This window comes from Telopea speciosissima, chromosome 3, assembly GCF_018873765.1.
Source record: "Telopea speciosissima isolate NSW1024214 ecotype Mountain lineage chromosome 3, Tspe_v1, whole genome shotgun sequence".
In the NCBI taxonomy this organism is placed as follows: Eukaryota; Viridiplantae; Streptophyta; class Magnoliopsida; order Proteales; family Proteaceae; genus Telopea; species Telopea speciosissima.
This window is the reverse complement of record NC_057918.1, coordinates 28558645-28579446: the sequence shown is the minus strand read 5'-3', so window position 1 is coordinate 28579446 and position 20802 is coordinate 28558645. Positions and strand designations below refer to the sequence as shown.

Genomic DNA, 20802 nt, shown 5'->3' with positions numbered 1-20802 from the left:
AAACGAAAAAAGAAAAATAAAGAGGAATCAAACAAAAATCTTCCGTGTAAATTCTAATTAGTTTGAAACCAATAAAAAGTAGACGCGTGTCGAACAAAGTTCCGCAGATCGACGGACTTTTACCAAAAAAAAAAAAAAAACTCGAACACGAACCCTTTTAAATGAATTTACAATAATATCCTTAACAGAACCTATAGATACAGAACTGTCATTTTCTCTCATCTCTGTTCTCTTTGATCGGTGACTGCAAGCCAGCCGTGCTGCCTAGGCGGTTCTGCCCGTCTCTATCAGATTTCATTTTTATTTCTATTTTTTAAATATATTTTCTCTACCTATAACCTACTTCTCTCTTGCGCCGGTCGCCAATCACTTTGGTGTGGGAGATGATGTGCCAGTGCGTGAGAACTCACTCGCTCTTTTCTACATCTTTCAAGTTCAACCTCTCCACATCTCGAGCTTGCCCTTTTCAAAGGAAATCCTCTTCTAATTTCAAGCCCTTTCGCTCTTCATCGTCAACTTCTCCGGCCAAAATGTCTGCCCAAACCATAGAGCACATCGTTCTCTTTAAGGTCAAAGATGAGACAGAGCCATCTAAGATCAATTCCATGATGAATGGTTTGAATGGTCTGAAATCTCTCAGTCAGGTTCTCCACCTCACTGCCGGGTCAATCCACAAGAATCGATCTACTGCTTTCGCGTTCACGCATATGTTGCACAGTAGGTACAGCACCAAAGAGGACTTGAACGGCTATGCTGTACATCCGGAACACGTAAAAGTTGTAAAAGAGTTAGGTTTGCCCATCTGTGATGACATCATGGCGGTCGATTGGGTCGCCGATCTCGATGGCCCAGTAGTTCTCCAGCCCGGCGCTGCGATGCGGGTGACCTTCTTGAAGTTGAAGGAGGGTTCGGGGGATACCGAGAAAGGACAGGTCTTGGGAGCTATTGGGAGTATAAAGGAAAGTTTTCCTTCGATTAATCAGCTTAGCTTTGGGGAGAATTTCTCGCCTGCAAGGGCCAAGGGGTTTTCGATTGCATCACTGGCAGTCTTTCCTGGACTGAACGAATTAGACGCTTTGGACTCGAACGAGGAGATGGTGAAAGCACAGAAGGACAAGGTTAGAGACTTACTGGAGAGTGTCATCGTCATCGATTATGCTATCCCGCCGTCGCAAACTGCTAACCTTTGAATGAGCTTCCGATGAGGTTGAGGTTGGGGTTTAATTGTTTCTCCTTGTCTGGAACCCATCTCTTTTTCTTCTAATAATCTAGTGACTGGGGCTACTGTGGTATGATTTTATTTGAAGTAATGGATGAAGTTTTGGTTATACAACGAATTCTCCTGGTCCTAAACTGGAAAATCTATGATTTTAACATTATATGCGAGTATCGGCAGTGTCAATTCATGTTTGAGTAATTCGATTATATCGTCCCTATAACGTTAATTTACTATTTCTTTAGTTTTCAGACATTTGTTGCACGTTTTGATTTGGAACTTTGAATGCTGGTTGTATTAAGTGGGGTAGGCTCATCGTTTTATAGATGGGTTTAACACTCGTCTCTCTTTCGGATTGAATTTTTCCTTGATCTCTTCTTTGGTAGCCTTGTAGTACTGTCTGGTATTACCATGAATTGGTCATTGTTCAACTTTATAGACTCTATATCCCATCCATAATTTAAATGTTTTGATATCTTCAGAAATAGCTCTGCTCAGCCATGATTTCATGTGATCAAACGGTGATGTTACAATTGTTTATGTGAGACTTTTTTTTCCCCCCTTCACAGCTTGGTTGCATGTCAATAACTTCACTCTGAATGTATTGGCTATTAATAGATGCACGATGCTTCTGAAATTGATCTTGGTCCTTATAATGACAAGGAGGTTGTATGACCTTTTAATTTTATATTGTTATTATGTTGTATAACCTTTTTTGTTTAATTTTTTTTTTAGTATTTTACATTAAATGGGCTTAACTGCAATAGTTAATCTATTACAATAACTTGATGCACATCTTCGATGAGCTTTTGGTCACTAAATGATGCATGCTCATTTTGTCATGTATTTCTGACTGCTCTTGACGGTATCAGGTTTCTTTGCATTCTTTATTTATTTAATTTTTTAATTATAAATTTTCAATACTGCCGTCATTATTTCATGTAGCTCCATCAAATATGTGTATTACAGTTCTTGATGTAGGATCTTAAGAAATAGCTAAGGTTTCGGCTCAGCTAGGTTAAGCTGTGTGAGTATATTTTTAGTGCAATTGGAGAAGGTTTAGTATGTAAAGGAGGGACTTAAATGTTGAAAATGTCAGCACATCAGGACGTATGTTTGAAAAGGGGTACAAAATTATAAACTAGGTTATATGTTCAATTACATTCTGGGGTTTTGGCGAGATGAATAGCTTAAAATAGCGTGTCTGCCTTGGTTATTTGGTGTTTTGATTGATTTTAACCAATATAAAATGAAATATCAAGCCTGTGGGAAATCAGTCTTTGTTGGCTAGCTGTTAGCTAATGTAGGGTTTGGTAGCCAATAGTTTTAGAAGTTTTTTGATAAGTGCCATTTGTTTGTATGAAATTGATGGATTTAAAATAATTTTTTTTTTTTTATAGATGATGTTGAACAGAGATGCATCGACTAAAAAGGGGGGGGGGGGGGGAGAGAGTTAAGTGAGAGGCATTAATGTGAAAGTTTCAAGACAGAAATTGAAAGTAGAATACTGACACTTGAGGAAGCAATCACCCTTGCCACACACAAGGTTCTAAATCTCGGTTTTGAGGTCGGTTTCGACCAGCCAAGAAACCGAGATTTCCCAAGTTTCAACCGAAACCAGGTCGAAACCTGGTACTTTTCTGGGCAAAAAACTCGACATGTCATCTGCTGTCAAAACTGGTCGAAACTTGTTGAAACTACCGAAACTGGTCAAAACTAGGCTGGTCAAAACTGGTCAAAATTGGTAGAAACTTGGTATTTTTCGATCAGAATTGGTCGAAACTACCGAAAAATGTGAAATATGGTCGAAACCTGATGTGTTCCAAGTTTCGTCTCATTTTTTTGGAAACCAAGATTTAGAAACATGGCCACACAAAAAGTTGCCAGAGTTTCTCTATTTCTATGACCTTGAATAATGTACATATAATGCCTTTGGTCTGTTGGACATCCAGCTATAGATAATTAAATCTCCTTCTCTTGGGCTGCTCTAGTTATAAGAAAACACTACTACTTATATCCTACTCCCCGGACCTCTTGCTGCTGAAACTTACTAAAACCTTTAAAAGCCAAAATGTTTGCCCCACTGATGAACCAAATTAGAAAGGAAAACCGGAACATGTCTCAGCAACTCCTTTTTTCGGAATGATTACATAACTGCAATTAGAATTTTTTTTTTGGGTGGATAAATTATATTCAATGGTAATGTTGCTTCATTATGACCAAGAGGTCATGGGTTTGAGTCTGGAAACAGCCTCTCTGCGAAAGCAGAGGTAAGGCTGCCTACATTATGACCCTCCCCAGACCCCGCAGTGGCGGGAGCCTTGTGCACTGGGTACTAAAATAAATTATATTCAACAAGCTCAAAAGAATACATGGAGACTCCCTAGCAACGGAAAAGGGTGAGCATGAAAACAGGAAAAAACGGATAATCACCTAGAGCCCTCAAGGGTTGTCATAGCCACTAAGTGCAGCTGGATAGGAATTGCCCAAGAGAGCACAATATGCGTATTTCTTGGGGTATCCAAGCACAAACCGTCACGTAGATAATAAGCACATAAAGCTAACTTGTCCAGAGTCTCTCGACACTATGTGCCACTGAAGTGGCTCTGCACCCATCTCCACTGCAATTGAACTTTAATAATTAATGAAATAGTATAACTAAGTGTATACTAGTAAACCCATCAAAATTAACACTCAAGCTGCTCATCTTTGCTTGTTTGAAGCCATGCTAGCCGCTCCTAAGTGAGCCCCCACATCTTGATAACCTTGACTTTAGAGTTAAGGGCTCAATGCCTGTTGGCAGAATCGTGGGCTAGAAAAGAGAGAGAATAAGAGAATAATTGCTTGTTGTATTGATAGGAAAGCCCATTGATAGGAAAGCCCCTCTATTTATAATAGAGGGGAAATTACAAATAGACTAAACTAGGCGATGTGGGACTAAACCCACAAAGCCGACATAAACTTAATACACTTAATAACATAAAAAATACCCCAAAAGGACCAGAATACCACCACGGTATTCTGGAGTATATATTCTAACACTCCCCCTCAAGCTGGATTATACAAATATTAAAGAAAGAAGATCCAGCTTGGATTAAAGAAAAAAGAACTCCATAACAATGCTAACACTCCCCCTCAAGTTGGCGCATATAAGGTACTAATGCCCAACTTGAATAAAATGGGAAAAAAATAAGTTGTAGCAGAATCCAGCTTCAAGATGAATGCAGCTCACAAATAAACCTTCAAGAACTTGAAAAAATAAATCTTCAAAACTTGGGCAATGATGAATCTCTGACTGATAATCTTGAAGATAAGTAACAAGGGTAGCGAGCAGATGAATCAAGCAGCGGAAAAAAACAACCCAACTGTAGAACCTCATATAGGCAAGCAATAACCAAACATCTTCAAAACTTTAATACCAATCTCCCCCTTACGGCAAACTCATCCCAATAACAAAGTAGATACCCATTGGCAATGGTGATAACTCTGACCTTCTATGTTTTGCACCAAGTGTTCCTGCAAGTTCTGCTTTCTGCAATGGCTGTAGGTATACTGTATATAATCCCCCCCTCACGTGTAGTACACGTGGACATAACAGAGATGATGTAAGAGATAGGGCAAAACATAATATTCCAGAATTTTCCAAGAGGTGCTGAGGGTAATGGAAAAAGAAGAAATGACAAAGAAGAGAATACCATTAACTTCCAAGGTGGCTATGGGTTATGCCAAAGGTATGTTTTGGGAGGTGGTGAAGGGAAAAGAGCAGTGGGATAATGAAGTATGGAGTAAATAATGCAACATATAAATTTTCAACCATCTTCAAACGATCAAACAAACACTTTTGATGGAAACTCCTGCAGGGGAGAAATTCCTAACTCCAATAATCAAATCTGACAAGTATACAGATCTGATTTGAAGTAAGGAAAGGCTCCAATCTTCAAGGCTTGATCAATCTTCAAACAAGGAGGAACGAGTGTGCAAAAAACTCCAATGTATAAACTCCCACATGCTAAATAGGACTGACGAAGATATCTGGACAGCACTGGATGTAAGAAGCTTCAACAAAAAAATTGGATCAGATCTGAATTAGTGAACAATGCTAGGATTCAAGCTCCAAAGTAAGCCGGATATAAACCAAAAAAGCTTCACATAACTGAATAGGTTCGTAGTTGCAACCAATAACCATGGAACACACCGTTGTAATCCCAAATAAGCTGATCTCCAAGGTAGCAGATTTGAGTCTTCAATAATGAAAGAAATTCGATCTCCAATAGTAGGAAACTCAGTCACAATAATAGGGCAGTAGTATTCCACATAAAGGCAGCAGTAACATGTCAACCAGTCATGCTGAATTTTTTCCAAAAAACTGATGTTGAAATATGGGTTGAAGACTCCTGTGATGGTAATAAAACTCTCCTAAAAAATCAGCAAGATTGGATTGCCCTAACCCTTAGATCGATTATAGTCAGGGTTTTTTACAAAACCCTGAAAGTGAAGGTCGATTGTAGGGAAGGGGGCTTCAACAAAAGTGAGGATGACTTGTCAAAGGTGATTTCTTATGGTAATAGATGCTGACCACAACTACTGGAAGGGATCTCCAGTTCGAATACCCAATCTCCTTGGTAATTGAGACTTGATCTTTAAGTGGGAAAACCCCAAAAACTGCAGAAAAAGTAGGGCAGCAGCTATCATGTGTAATAGACCTTCTTTAAGCCATGAAATAGTTGAAGTAGAATGTCCCTCTTGATGTAGAAACACCTCCAAAACTCCAACAACAACAATCAACCCTAACCCTAAAATCGATGTGTCAGGGTTTTGTAAAACCCTGAAAAGGAGGATCGATTGGGGTAAGGGGTCTTCAAACACTTGGAAAGAGGCAAATACTGAGGTCGAGTGATCCTTGTAGGTGGAGTAATCATTCCTCCAAAAATCAGAAAAAACTGAAAATTGTAACCCTAATTTCGATTTGAGTCAGGGTTTTAACAGGTAACCAAAAATAGCAGGTTGATAAGGTTTTGCTGTAGGTACAAATCCAGCCATTAGAAAGTGTCCAAACTGAGGTCGATTAAGGCTTGTAGTAGTCGGGAATCATCCCTGAAAAATTAGTTGCATCTGACAAGGGAAGCCCCAAAATCGATTGGAGTCGGGGTTTTTTCAAAACCCTGACAAGGTGAGATCAATTTGGGTATGGAGGCTAGAAAACTTAATAAAAGATGGAGAGAAAGAAAAAAAGGAAAGTAAGGCTATGGAATAGGGTAGAAGAGGGCTGGAAAAGGCTGCATAGGATGCTCCACAAATTCTGGACAGCTCCAATATTGCAGGTCTGGCTCCAGCAGATTTCGAATAGAATTTTTCAATAAAAAGGCAGAAAGGAAGGGGGGCAGCAACTAAATCATTGATATGCAGTGTCTACCTCATTAGTGCTGCCCCTTTACAAGGTTGAGAGGAAGAAGAAAACCAGAAGGAAGAGAAACCGAGAAAGGGAGGAGAAGGGAGAGGTCGATTGAAGAGATGTAAGGAGAATTAGGGTTTTTTTCTCTCTCTCTAACCTAGATCAGACCAGTTTTGATACCATTTTGGCAGAATCGTGAGCTAGAAAAGAGAGAGAATAAGAGAATAATTGCTTGTTGTATTGATAGGAAAGCCCCTCTATTTATAGTAGAGGGGAAATTACAAAGAGACTAAACTAGGCGATGTGGGACTAAACCCACACAGCCGACATAAACTTAATACACTTAATAACATAAAAAATACCCCAAAAGGACCAGAATACCCCCACGGTATTCTGGAGTATATATTCTAACAATGCCTCATTGTGTGGAACTCGAGTCCACACTCCATTTATTTTGTGAAGGCTTTCTATTTTCTGTGGTAAATGGCTTCTCTAAGAGAATGTTTTCCAATAATTATAACGTATGAGCATTATGAGATTGGTCTGACATGTGCATCAGGCAATTTCATAATGTTTTATGTGTTGGTAGAAGTGCAATTCAGGTGGGCAGGGTTGGGTTTGATAGCCAACCTAAGTGCTACCTTAAGAACCAATCAAATCCACAAGACTACTGTTTGGAAGCAAGGCCTTCCCATTTATGTGTGAATCAAAGATAAAACAGCCCACAAATGTATGTATGAAAATGCTGGAAGCAAAAACGGCAACCACAAACCAAACTGTGGTTGCAAATTTACATGAAAAACCCTTCAATGTGAAGGGAAAAACCACGAGGCAAATCTGATGAGAGTGTTCCACTAATTAAACAATATTACACCACTTTTTCATCTCAAGTTTTTACCCAAAACTTGAGGTTTACAACAAAAATATGGGAGAACAATAACAAATCTGGGAGATACAAGGTTATCTCAAAAACAACTATAAATAATGATATTCCCTTGTGAAACCGAAAAATAAATCTTGCAACAAGTTGGAGATGATTCCATAATCAAGCCACAACAGTTCTGGGTTTCCAGCAGAAAATCTTGAGGTTGGGTAATGTAGTCCTAGATAGGTAGGAGACCTACTAGGAGCCAAACAACAGGATCAAATAACAAAAGGGGCTGCTGGTTCGAATGGACAGCACTAGGATTTAGGTCAATTCCTAGGGTTAGGGTTGGATATTGGGTAAGGGGTTTATAGGGTATTAATGGGCAGGTCTAGGGGGTCAATATGGTATAAAAATAATAGGATTTGGGAAGGTTTTAAAATTCTGCAGTTCTGGACAGAATTGTGTTGCACGTTTTGGGTTTTAATGGAGTGAAGGAATGGAGGGGATAAAGTGGAGACTAAGGGCTAGGGTTAAGGTCGAATGTGGGGATTGGTGTGGGGAATATAAGCTGGAAGTAGGGTTCGAAAGTGATGGCTAAAACTGGGGTTATGGGGGAGTCCTAGTGGAGGTAGGAGTGCAGGTTTAATGGAGAATTAGGGTTTGATGGATGGAGGGGACTGTGGATTAGGTCTAAGGGAAGATGAAGGATGATAGAAGAAGGTTTAAAATAAGAAAATAGGTTCAAACTCACTATATTGCAGGAACAATGGCAGTAGCTTGATGATTTGAAAGAGCCTCCCGATCTTCACAATGCAAGGAGTCGCAGGAGTCCACCTACCCTTCACCACCTTGAGATCCACAAGGATATACACTCACAAAGAGCAGTAGCAACGACAACAAGCATAAAGCTAATTTTTATTAATCAAATTCGTATCTAATGTTGGCCTCCCTTACAAACTTATATAGAAGACTCAAAAATAGACTTAGGCACTAAAAAAGAATGGCCTAACCCAATCCTTAACCTATTACCTAACTTAAACTGACTAGGAAACCGAAATAGACTCAAAATAGAGTCCTAATCCAGTCCAACTAAACAACTAAAAAAAAAATTAATAAAATCACTTAAATTGAACCATTGGTTGAACCGGTTCAATTTAAAACACCAAATAACAAGCTAAGTATGGAAATAAAACTAAGTATGGGAGTTAATCCCGTATGCAACCTATTTACCTATATTTTGGGCCCATAAAAGTGGCCTATTACATTAGAAACCCATGGGATCAAAGGCCCAACATGTACGTAACCCAACTCTAGACTTATTCCTAATAAAAGAAGCCCAGTTTGGTGATAAATCTGCATCATTGGGGATAGGAAAAAACTAGCTAAAGCAATGGTCTTACCTTGTGAGAAATAGCCCTACTGAAATCTCCTCCTCCTCTAGAGGCTTCAAATCTGATCTAATTTGCTTTCTAGAAAAGCTTAAACCCAACAAAGAAAAATCCTTCTAAAAAAGCATGTTCCTTTTTTTCTCCTTCTCCTCACCCACTCACCTCTCTCTCGCTTTGTATTCTCCTTTTCTAACTAAGGAGACTTGGTAAAAAGATGTTGGTGGAAACATGTGGGCCCGTGTCATGGGTTGTACCCCACGACAATCTCCCCCTCCATAGTCCATACCCATGAGGAAGGCCCCATACTTAGTGCTTGCATGTCACCCATACTTGCCAAATCTCTACATAATTCATGCTTCTCCTTTGACACTGTATTTCGTCATCATGTCTAATGGACTCAGATTTGTACGAATCTCATCAAACCTCATTATTCCATTCTCTAACACATCTTTTATACAGTGGTACCTAACATCAATGTGTTTGGTTCTAGAGTGATAGGTAGCATTCTTACTTAAATCCATAGCACTCTTACTGTTGCACATCACCACATATCTCTATTGCTTCAAGTCTAACTCTTGAAGAAATCTCACCATCCACAACATTTCTTTGTTGGTGAATGGGATCATAACATTTATAACCTTTCTGAATGCGAGCATAGCCAAAACACACACACTTGGTAGCACAAATGGATAATTTATCAAGTCCTTGGCGAAGATTGTGAACAAAGCAAACACAACCAAACACCCGAGGCAGCAAACCTAATAGGGTAACACATTAGGAAAAACAACAAAGAATGGAGATTGATTATCAAGAACAATGGATGCAATACGATTAATTAAATAGCAAGCAGTAAGAACCGCATCACTTCACAAGTATTTGGGAACATGCATGTGAAACATCAAGGAACGAAGATATTTCCTGTTGAGTATATTTAAAGGCATTATCTGAATGAAGAACTTTAATAGATACCCCAAACTGAGTCTTAATTTCAGAATAAAACTATTTAAATGTAGATAGAAAGCCAGAACGGTCCTTTAACAAATATAACCACATCATACGATAGTGATCAACAACAAAAATAGCAAAGTAAACAAAGCCTAATTGATTCTTGACACGACATGGATTCCACACATAGGAATGAACTAAAGAAGACAAGGAAGAACTACGAGGAGCATCACGAGATGGGAATGAGGTACGGTGATGCTTACCAATGCTCACGTGCTTTACATCCAATACGAGAAATTGTCTTGCAACTGAGAACCATTTGTTGAAGCTTGGAAAGGGCAAGATGTCCCAACCAGTAGTGCCAATGAAGTGGAGAGGTAGCTTGATAGGTAGCATAAGCAGCCAAGGATTGAGATCTTGGTTTCGAACCTAGTTTTGGTTAGGCCCAAAACCGAGACGTACCGGATCTCGGTTTGAGGTTTCGACCCTGGGTTGTAGCCCAGGGTCGAAATCCAAGTTTCGACCATGGGTTTTGTTTTGACCAGGCCCCGAAACTGAGACAACTTTGAGATTTTCGGTTAGTTTAGACTGAGATTTAGTTCCATGGAAGTAATTGTACTAGTGGAGTCATCAAAATAGTAGAAACAATCCTTCTCACACCCTCCACCAATCGTCTTCCTTGTCTAGAGATCCTGAAAAACACAACAGGTAGGATAAAAGGTGATTGAAGAATTTAAGGATTTTGTCAATTTACTAATAGACATAAGATTTAAAGGTAAGTCAGGAACATGAAGAACAAGAGTTAATTGAGGAAAAGAGGATAAAGAGATAGACCCAGAAGAAGTCACATGAGCAGAGGAGCCATTGGCATGTATGACCTCAGAAGGATGTGTAATCTTCTGAGGTGAAGAGAGAATGTGAGACTTACCAATCATTTGGGTAGAGGCCTCATAATCAATTAACCAGGGTGTGGATGAAGTGATAGAAAGAAAAGCAGATGTGCCTGTGTGAGCTAGTGTGGCTATGGATGAGGAAGCACCAGTGGAAAGCTTAAGGTTCTGGTGAAGCTTAAAAATTTAATTGTAATCATCGCGAGATCTTGAACCAGATGATGGAGCTCTAGATGAGGATGCAGTGTTGATGTCATTGGATGACACCTTTATAGAAGTACTATCAGATGCAGTTGTATTGACGGATGGTGGAGCCCAGTTTGGTTTACCATGTTTTGCCCTACAGTTTTCAACAGTATGATTTAATTTGCCACAAAAAGAACACTGGCAAAAAGGTCGATCACTTCGCTTACCACCTGTACTGCGACTACCATGACCACGTCCTCCCATGATCCACACCCTCTCTCAGAGAAGTTAGAGCCTCGACCACGGCTGACAACAAATGTAAAACTGTCTTTAGGAGAGGCATCCTGGTGGGAAGGTGTAACAATGTGCTGACGACGTGCAAAAGATTAATCAAGTGTAGGTACCTTTTCCCCAGAAAGAAATTGGCTCTTAACAGACTGATAATCAGGATTTAGTCCTACCATAAACTTGGCAACATAAAATTCTTCATTCTGAAGTTGTAGCTGTTCCAGATTAGTAGTCTGAGGTTGATGAATATTGAGCTCCTCTCTTATACGGTTATACCCATAAATGTATTGAAGTATTCATTCAAGGGCTTGTTCCACTGCTTGAAAGAAAAAAAATTATAATATAATTCATAAGTCCACGATATATATTCTTTTCGTGGGAGAAGGTGCGCTTCAAGTTATCCCACACCCCTTTGGTAGTGGGGTGAAACATCACATTAGCTGTAATAGCCATATCCATGCTGTTGCATAACCATATAAGGAGGGTGTCATTCTCTCGCATCCACTCCTCATATGCTTTGACATCAGAAGGTTCCTTGGATCTGTAGGAGGGTCCGATTGGAGATGCTTCAACTTTCCTTTAGCATTGATGTAAACAGTAAACCTTAACGGCCTGAGCCCATAACAGATAATTGGAAACTCCAGTGAGTTTGATAGTGGTGATCCAGGCATTCACAATGTTTGAACTGGATTTGGGATCAGCCATCATATATGGTATAAATTAATACCAAAACAAAAATCTGCCTTGTATGAAATAATAGTCTTGAAAAAAGTATGAGATAACCTCAGATGAATCTCCAAGCCTGGAGATATGAAGAACATTAGAGAGGGGGGGGGGGAACAAATCCCACTAAATATTAACGATCTAAGAGGGGCTGATATAAACAGTAGACCAAAAACTGCAAAACAGAGGTTACTTAACCCAGAATTAAGTGAACTCCAATAGATAAGATCTGAGGGTGAGATGTACCCCAAACTGATATCTAGTTGCCTTCAAGAGGGTAATAAACCCAAAATACTGGAGAGACCTGCTGTTCAGATCCCCATCATCAGAAAAAGATCGAATCTGAAAAAAAAAAAGGCTCTGAAAACAGGGTACCACACATCAGATTTAGAGAACTTGATTGTAGAAGAAACCTGGGGCTGTGTTCACTCTAGATCAGTGTCGAGTGTACTGATTGGTAATATAAATAAAGCCTTTCAATATCAAGAACATTGCTTGCTGATGTAAACAATCATCAGATCTTCATGCTGCCATGATAGGGAATTCAGAAAAACAGAGGAGATACCTGGATACTCCAGAATCAACCTTTGCTGATAAGGAATTCCATAAACAGAAACAAGTAATAGATATTATAACCAAGAAGGGAACTAGTTCTTCATCGATGTAGAACAAGGTATCCATAGAATAGAGTTGCAGCAACAATGGTGGCTGTGCGCACCTGAAGAGAATAGCTTATGTAGGGCCAATCAAACCCTTGATGGAGAAGATACTAATACTGATTCAGGACCTCTGATACCACGTAATCAGGCCAGAACTTAGATAACCAGGAACAAGAACAGAAGAAGAGAGAAGAGAAGATGGAGAGAATATGGAGGAAAGGCTGGCAATAGAAAAAGTGTAATAGCCTATCGTCCCCACCACTTTATTTATGCTCATCTGAGTAGGTTACATAATGGAAAACTCTTTGCTATTTAGCTAGCTAATCCTAAAACCCATTAACCCATTCATAATAGGAAACTAAAGCCTAAGCACAATAGGAAAGAATAATAGCCCCAAATACTATCCCACACTGTTGAGGTTCATGGACACCCACGGACCTCCAACCGAGAATACATACTCTTAACGCAGAATATTTTTTAAAAATAGACACAATGATCTGTAGCTGTCCTTTTAAAATCTTGACTCACCATGAATGAGTCAAACTTCTTATACCAATGCCTTAGGGCCTGTTTCAGCTTGTTGAGGCTCTCCTTTAACTTGCAAACCAAAATTTCCTTGCCTTTGACTTCAAATCCTTCTGGCTGCTCCATATAAATTTCCTCCTTCAAATCACCATGGAGGAAACCTGTTTTGACATCAAATTGCTCAATCAATGTCCATGTTTAAACTTGCTGGTATATCACCCTGATAGATGACATTTTTATCCCAGGAGAAAAAATCTCATCAAAATCAATGACCTTTGTTTTTGCCCGTAACCTTTCACCACCAATCTAATCTCATGTTCTTCTTGTCTACTTCTTCAGTGTTTTCATACCCTTTGGTAACCCTACTAGTTCATATGTTTTGTTCTTATGCAAGGAATCCTTTTCTTCTTGCATAGCCTTCTTTCACTCACAACTGTGCTTGTCAACTTGGGCTTCTTGAAAAATTTCAGGTACACCCTCATCTGTGAGCATTACATATTGGCAGAAGGGTATCTTTTGGAAGGATGCTTTCTCTCCAGTAGATCTTCTCAAAGGAACTTCTACTGGTTTTTCTTGAGGCACTTGAAGAGGGTGCTTAATGGGGGACAGAATAGGAGAAGAGGAAAAGATAGAAAGAAATCAGAGTTGCAGGGAAAAAAGAGAAGAAACTGTGAGAAGAAGCAGGGGGGGGGGGAGAGGAAGGTGCACACGCGCACAATTCAAAATCTCAATTCATTCTTCACTAATCTCAAAGATGGAGGATTACATCATGTATAAAGAAAATTAAAAGACTCCTAAAAAGAAAATTAAAAGACTCCTAAAAATAAAATTCAACTAATTGTAAATTCTGAAATAAAGAGAATAAAATAAACTAAAACACATTATTTCCCCAAATACTGTAAATTCCTAAAATCCTACTAGATCTAAGAATTCAAATTGGACCTGGTTCATCTCCATGCAACTGGGTTTGGGTCGGTCCAAGGTAGTGCACCAGTTGGGTCGGCCCGATCCAAGATTCTCCTGCATCAGTGTTCCTCTTGCTCAACATTCTCATGTATTGGCGTGTCATTTGCAACATCTTGATCTTTTTCTTCTTGGATCTCTCCCCCGATTTTCAACATACAGCCCTAGAGGAGGAACTGGAGTAAGATTAGGAACATTATCTATAAGCTGTTGCTTCTCACCCTTCTTGAAGTGTTCAATGGTGTGATGTTCACAGAAAACTACATCTCTACTTCTGAGCTCTTTCTTGTTTTCTGGAATAATCTATACCCAAGATCATCATCTCCATAGTCTAGGAAGATGCATGGTGTAGCCTTGTCATCAAGCTTAGACCTCTGCTCCTTCAGCACATGCACAAAAGCCTTACAAACAAAACACTCTTAACTGAGAATAAGAGACTTCCTTTCCAGTCCGCACCCTTTGTGAGATACCATCGTCCAATGGAAATGAAGGAGGTCGATTAATTAAACAAACAGTTGTTTTAACAACCTCTCTCCAAAACGGCTTAGGCAACTTTGCCGTTGAGAGCATGTACCTAACTCTCTCCATAATGGTGTTGTTCATCCTTTAGCTACACCATTGGGTTTTTTTTTGTTTTTTTGTTTTGGTTTGGGGGGGGGGGGTATGGGGAACTGTCTTTTCATGTCTTATCCCATGTTTTACTCAATAGTTCACAAACTCCTTTTTAGAGTTATATTCACCACCATTGCCACTACAATGACACTTCAATAATTTACTTGTTTCCCTTTCAACCATAGCATGAATATTTTAAAATGTCTCAGAAGACCTGGTCTTTGGTTTTCAAAAGGTATACCAAGCATCAATAAATGTGACAAATAAGAAGCACCACCAAGAGATTTCAGTTCCATACTACAAACATGGACTTCAAAATTGGCCATAGATATTTTGAAGAGCACCGTGAGTGGCCCATGGTCAGTTCAGCATTTGAAGAGTCTGATTTTGCATATGAAAGAGAGGCTTTCATGGTATGACAATCATCATGTTTGGAGGGAGCTTAATCAACTTGCGGATTACATTGCCTCTTTGCCTTCTGGAGATGTGGAGACTATCATCCATATCATCCATGCTTCTGATTTCCTAAATGAGCTATGTAAACTTATTAAAGATGATTCTGACCAGTGTATTTATTACCGAATGTAATATCTTTCTTTCTTGATGGAATTCTTACTTATAAGAAAAAAAACAGAATATACCAAATCTATAATTTTTGTATCCTTCTTAGTGGCATTTTTAAGGAAAGTAACTCTATGTTGTTTTCCAAATAAACAATGATCACTTGGACTTAGATGGGTACCTTTTATACTTAGGTGGAGCTTCTTCTTTGGCAAGATGGTGTTAAGATATGTACAGCACATTAGCTCTTAGTAAATATTCACGGTAGGGGGAGTTTCCCTATCGTGCTATAGGTTGGTTTAGTTGTTTTAGTTAGTAGTTGAGTCTTATTTTATTTCCTATTGTAACTGTACTTTGACTCTTAGTAAAATTCCCACTAGGAGTCTGTTTACTTTCTTATAAATAGAATAGAGCATCACCATGATAGACTAAGTTGAATCTATCACAATATTCTAAATCTTGGTTTCGACCAGCCAAAAATTGAGATTTGGTCGAAGCTGGTCGAAACCTCGGATTTTTCCCCAGCCAACTCGAGTTGGTGGTTTCGAGGCCCATAATGCTTTTTTTGCTCTGGTTTTTTCTATACAGCCAATTTTTAACATTCTAAACACAGTGCATGAACTATTTTCACAATAAAAATACTCAAAATGGTACTTGTGGTTATTGACCCAAGTTTACTAGGTTACGGACAGTGTACTAAGATTCATAGTTGTCAAGGGCGACGCTTATTTATGCCCTTTATATTATTCATAATTAAGCAAATACCCCCTATTTGAATCCAATAAAAATAGTTAAAAAAATTAAATTCCAAAAGTATAAAAAGTCAACCCCCCAGTTCAAGAACAAAAACTGTATTTTCGGCGGTAGGTGCAATTTTTAACTTTTAAATGCTGGGTTTTTCTCAAATATAAAAATTCCATAAATCTTAATTTGGTAAAACATTGCTAACAACCAAAAGTGCGGTAAAATATTTATTTGTTTTGATTTTTTTAAAAATATTTTCATTTAGAACGATTTTAAACAACATTCATGCATACACCAAATATAGTTTTCTCATGGGTTGCCTGAAGCCTTAGCCTGTGCCAACCAATCTTGAGATTTCTTTTTTTTTTTTTTTTGGTAACAATCTTGAGATTTTTTATATCAAGCTCAACCAACCTAGAAATTAGCCAGTTGGATTTGGAGTCCTTAAATATAGTTTCTCATGGGATGGTTCTGAATGAGGGATAAAGCTGTCTTATATTTTCTCTACGGGGCTTGATATTTAGGAAGGATAGTTCTTAATGTGATTTTCATATGATTGGAAAGGCCTTATAGGTGGAATGTTTTGTACTGCATTCAAACTTTAGTCCTAGTCCCTAGATGTTTTATCTGTTGAATTGTGAAGCTATGGGTCTTTTACTTGCAAAATTAGTAAGGGCTGACAAACATTTGTGGCTTGGAGAAGATTTTTCATGACTGAATATTTGGTGAAACACATCAGGTCAGTTCCACAATATTGAAGGCATTTCGAAGGCCTTCCATATATATCTCTAAATACTGTGGGAGTTGAAACTTGAAAGCCGTGTCTAAAATTAAGAGTGTATATGAACTTCAAAATTTTATGAATCTTCCACACTTATAAAATTTCAGTTTCTTCCCAACATTCCAGAAAAGGAAAAAGGCATCAATGGTCTGGGTCCTTCTCTCCAAAATTTACATCAGATAATAGGTAACATACTTTTTAACTCAATAGAGAGTGAAGCCTCTGTAAAACTGAAGTTGTAAAATTTAGTAAGAGCCTTTGATTATCTTTTGATTATGTGGCCAGATTCTAGTGGTGCTGTCTCATCATGTGTTTGTGAGAAGTTTTGTTAGCAAAAAGGGGTGCATAAAGGTGTTCTATGTTGTTGTGCTATCTCATCAAGTGTTTGTGAGCAGTTTTGCTAGCGAAAAGGGGTGCATAAAGGTGTTCTATGTAGCAAAGTTGATCTGTATTGTGACTTGGTGTAGCTTTGTGCTGTTTTCTGGGATCATTGTTTAATTTGTGTGCTTTTTTCATCCTCTTCTTGTTACTTTCGTCTCTTCTGTTGAGCACCAGCTTGTATTGCATATTTTGTTGGATTCTCCATATAGTTTATCCTATCTCATCACCAATCAAGAACAGGGAAAAATTATTAGTGCTGTCCAGTTTTATTTAAGTGACACCTACGTGATTTTGGCATCACTCAGAACCAACCTTTTTGAGTTTGAGCGTATTCATTTGAAATCTGGGTCCTCTCATTTTTCTTATTTATTTCTTTCCCTGTATTTTTAGTATTTATTCCCTTCCATCATTATACGTCCCATAGGTTTGATCTGATTGTATGGAATCAGACCCATTCTCTCTGAGCCAAGGGTAAGAAAAAAGTCAGATTTTTCAATTGCAAGTACTGTGTGCTGAACAGACCAACTTATTTAGTAGGGTGCTATGGACAAGTTGGTTGCCTAGGTATGAAACATATAACTAGTTGACTCACATCGAGACAGAATGCTTTGTTGATATTCATCTAGGGTCTTGGGTGGCATGCATTTGAGATTATGATGTATCCTACCTATGTTTTATTTTAGTTGGAGCAGGGTCTGTGGGAGGCCATGGGGTAAGTTGATATGTTAACAGCACAGCAAAGGTAAGACAACCTTAGTGGTTATCTGAGATTGATGTAAGGAATGCTTTAAAGGAAACAAAAAGGGCTATCCATCTGAGTTTATTCCAATTTTGTTTGGTGTCTTTTAGAATATTCATTTCGATATTCTTAGTTCAGAGTATCTTTGGATTCCTTTTCACAATGAAGTCACCATTAACAGTCTCTTCTCCATCTGATTAATGTCTGATTTTTCTTACCTTCAACAACCTTGTAATGATGTTCTACTTGAAAGATGATGCTACTGTAAACATGGCTTTGAAGCTGAAACGTTTTTTGGCAAATGGAACTGGTTAAACTGTAGCAAGGGCAAGGACATAGCATCTTTTCCTGTCTCATTTTTAAACTCTCATATTCCCTTCATCATGGTGATTACCTTATCAGCTGTTACCCTTTCATAGTGGTTGGCTGGAAATTGATGATGATGGCAATTGGAAGCTATGAAATGATAATGGTTTTCATTTCTGTGCGACTAGAGTGTTTACTATTTATGTTTCTATTGCTGCGTTTGGTTTGCATTCTAGGTAACAATGCATTTCAAGAAATCATACCAAAACCAGCCTTACTTTTGAAGAAGTCCACTAAATGAGATCTTCAGGGTAAGGGGCATCTGGGACCCACAAAATGTTGAGGTTGAATAGATGATATGATAAATATACAGTAAAAATATGGTTGATGTGTTTAAGATCATGGGCGAAAGATTAAAGCTGTGTTTGATATGATTTCTTGGAATGCTTTGTCGACCTAGAATGCATACCAAACGCAGCCTAAGTTTCAAAAGTTGGGGGGGGGGTTACAAGTTGTGCAGATCCCTGCAGTTTCTCATGGTATGTGTGTTGGGTGTACTTTAACATTAGCATTTCCCTTTCCTAGCAATGCTATTATGCTATAGGGCCTATGAGGATCCCGACGTCAGCTTTCTAGAGAACCCCTCAATGAACTTGCACCGCATGGTATCTCCCCCATTTTATTGGGTTCTTTTTAGGAATGGTTTTTTCATCTATGTAGTCCAATTCAATGTGGGTTCCATTTTACATTTCTGTTTCCTAAGTGATTTACGATTTGTAAAATTCAATCAAAAGTTAGCAGTTTCTGGTTAACTAATGAGGTTGGATCTCTCATTTTCAGACCATGGCAAGAGAGGAGTAGCTAAAGAAGCACTAGAATAGTGCAAGCATACGCACTGGTGTGTAGTCAAGACATGAACTTGAGTTTCCTCCCTGAGAGGCAGGCAGCTCTGGTACAGGGGAACCAGCATGTGTAACGCTCATTCTATTCTTTTAAGGCCCTATTTGTTTGATGAGGAGGATGGGGTGGGAATGTTTTGGGACTGAGTCCTATAGTATAGTGGGTTGAAGAATAACCGAAGAAAGGTGGGATTTTTACTTTTTCCATGGATGGGTAGCCAAAGTCCTTTGTTTTTTGTGAGAATGGAGATAACATAAGGGTGGGAATGTGGGATTTTCAACTGCTATGTTAGCAGACAAAGCATTTAATGTTGTTATCTGACCTTTTGTAAGTTCACCACCTCAGGTTAAACAAACAAGGTTGGGGTGGGATTTTGAAGTGCCACATCAGCACTTACTCACCCCAATTCTCCCATCCCACTTAAGTTCCCATAAAACAAACGGGGCATTTTAGAGGTGAAATGTCTAGGCCTTGGTTCAAATCCCGCTTTTGCCCTGTGCTGTGAAGTGACTTTAAGCAGTGAAATGCAACTTGCAGCAGCGTGCCCTTGAGCAAAATTTTATGAGCTACTATTGAGCTAGTTCAAATGTAAGCAAACATTTTATTTTTTATTTTTATGTGGCAGTAGTATTACATATTAATCCATTTTTTCTGCCTTTTCATGGGAATTGGTTCTTTTTTATATATCCTTATTCCATATTCTATCAACTTTCATTTTGTAACTGCTGAATAGCTCTTTATTTATGTGGGAACCATAATTGTCTTAATCATATTTGTTGTGATATTCATGAATGGTTCAAAATATTACAATGATTTCCATATTTGGACTGTTGAAGACTTCACCATTACGAATCCAAGGTCTTTTGTTCTTCTTGGTATTTGTTATTTTGCCACAAATTTTTTTTTTTTGGGTTAAAAAAAAAAAAAAAAGTTTGAGAAGGTTCAATTGTCCAAAATGAATTTCTAAATCATGGATTTTTAACGTCAAGTTGGTAAAACAAAGAAAATTCTTGTTGATTGGTGCAATTCTCAATATGTATCCTCCAAAAATCTCATGAAAAGACTTTTTTGCTTGCTTTGTATTTACTCTTTTCTTTTTATAGTCATAACCATGCTTTGCAAAAATAGGATGTGCATTTGGAATTGATGTCCGAGTTGTTACATATATCATAGTGTCTATTGGTTTCCCGAGTTTTGATATAATCAACATACTCTGTTTATATTATTCATGTTTATGACATTTTTATGAACTTTCTTTGACCTAGTTGGAATGCAATCAAGCAGGCTTTTAATTTTTTTGAAGGACATGGAGAACAAGGAAGGATAGCATATTCAATTGATTTCTTTGGTTGATGAATGTGAGCATGGTTTTAGTAATCCGATTCAGATGGGTGGCAAGATTCAAATTTGAATCGAGCTTGATCTTGATTCCAGCCGATTTTTGTAACCCACTTTTCATACGCCGATCATTCATTTTCGATCTTCATTTTTTACCATTGTTTCCTTCTTTTATTTAATAAAATAATAGAAAATCAATGAAACTTTCCTTTTGTAGCAAGATCCATTAAATAAAAAATTACAAAAGTCTTCACTTCTTCTTCCCGATTTTAATTTCTAGGGTTCCAGGTTGGTTCTTACCATTCGGATTGTAATTGATGGAGGCCGATCTAATGTCCAACTCCGTATATTTGAACCTTGATGGTGAGGATGAATGAAGAAGTAGAAGAAGTGAAAG

General features: G+C 38.3%; 1 protein-coding gene across 1 annotated transcript; it reads left to right on the top strand.

Annotated features, from left to right (window-relative positions):
* Positions 1 to 252: 252 nt before the first annotated feature.
* On the top strand, positions 253 to 1460 carry LOC122656868 (stress-response A/B barrel domain-containing protein UP3-like). The gene has a single exon (XM_043851554.1). The coding sequence runs from the start codon at positions 384 to 386 to the stop codon at positions 1188 to 1190; it is 807 nt and encodes a 268-aa protein (XP_043707489.1). The 5' UTR covers positions 253 to 383; the 3' UTR covers positions 1191 to 1460.
* The last annotated feature ends 19342 nt before the right edge of the window (positions 1461 to 20802 follow it).

What these genes read in the sequence shown, in the direction of transcription:
- LOC122656868 (XM_043851554.1), top strand. Translation starts at nt 384, where the DNA reads ATGATGTGCCAGTGCGTGAGAACTCACTCGCTCTTTTCTACATCTTTC.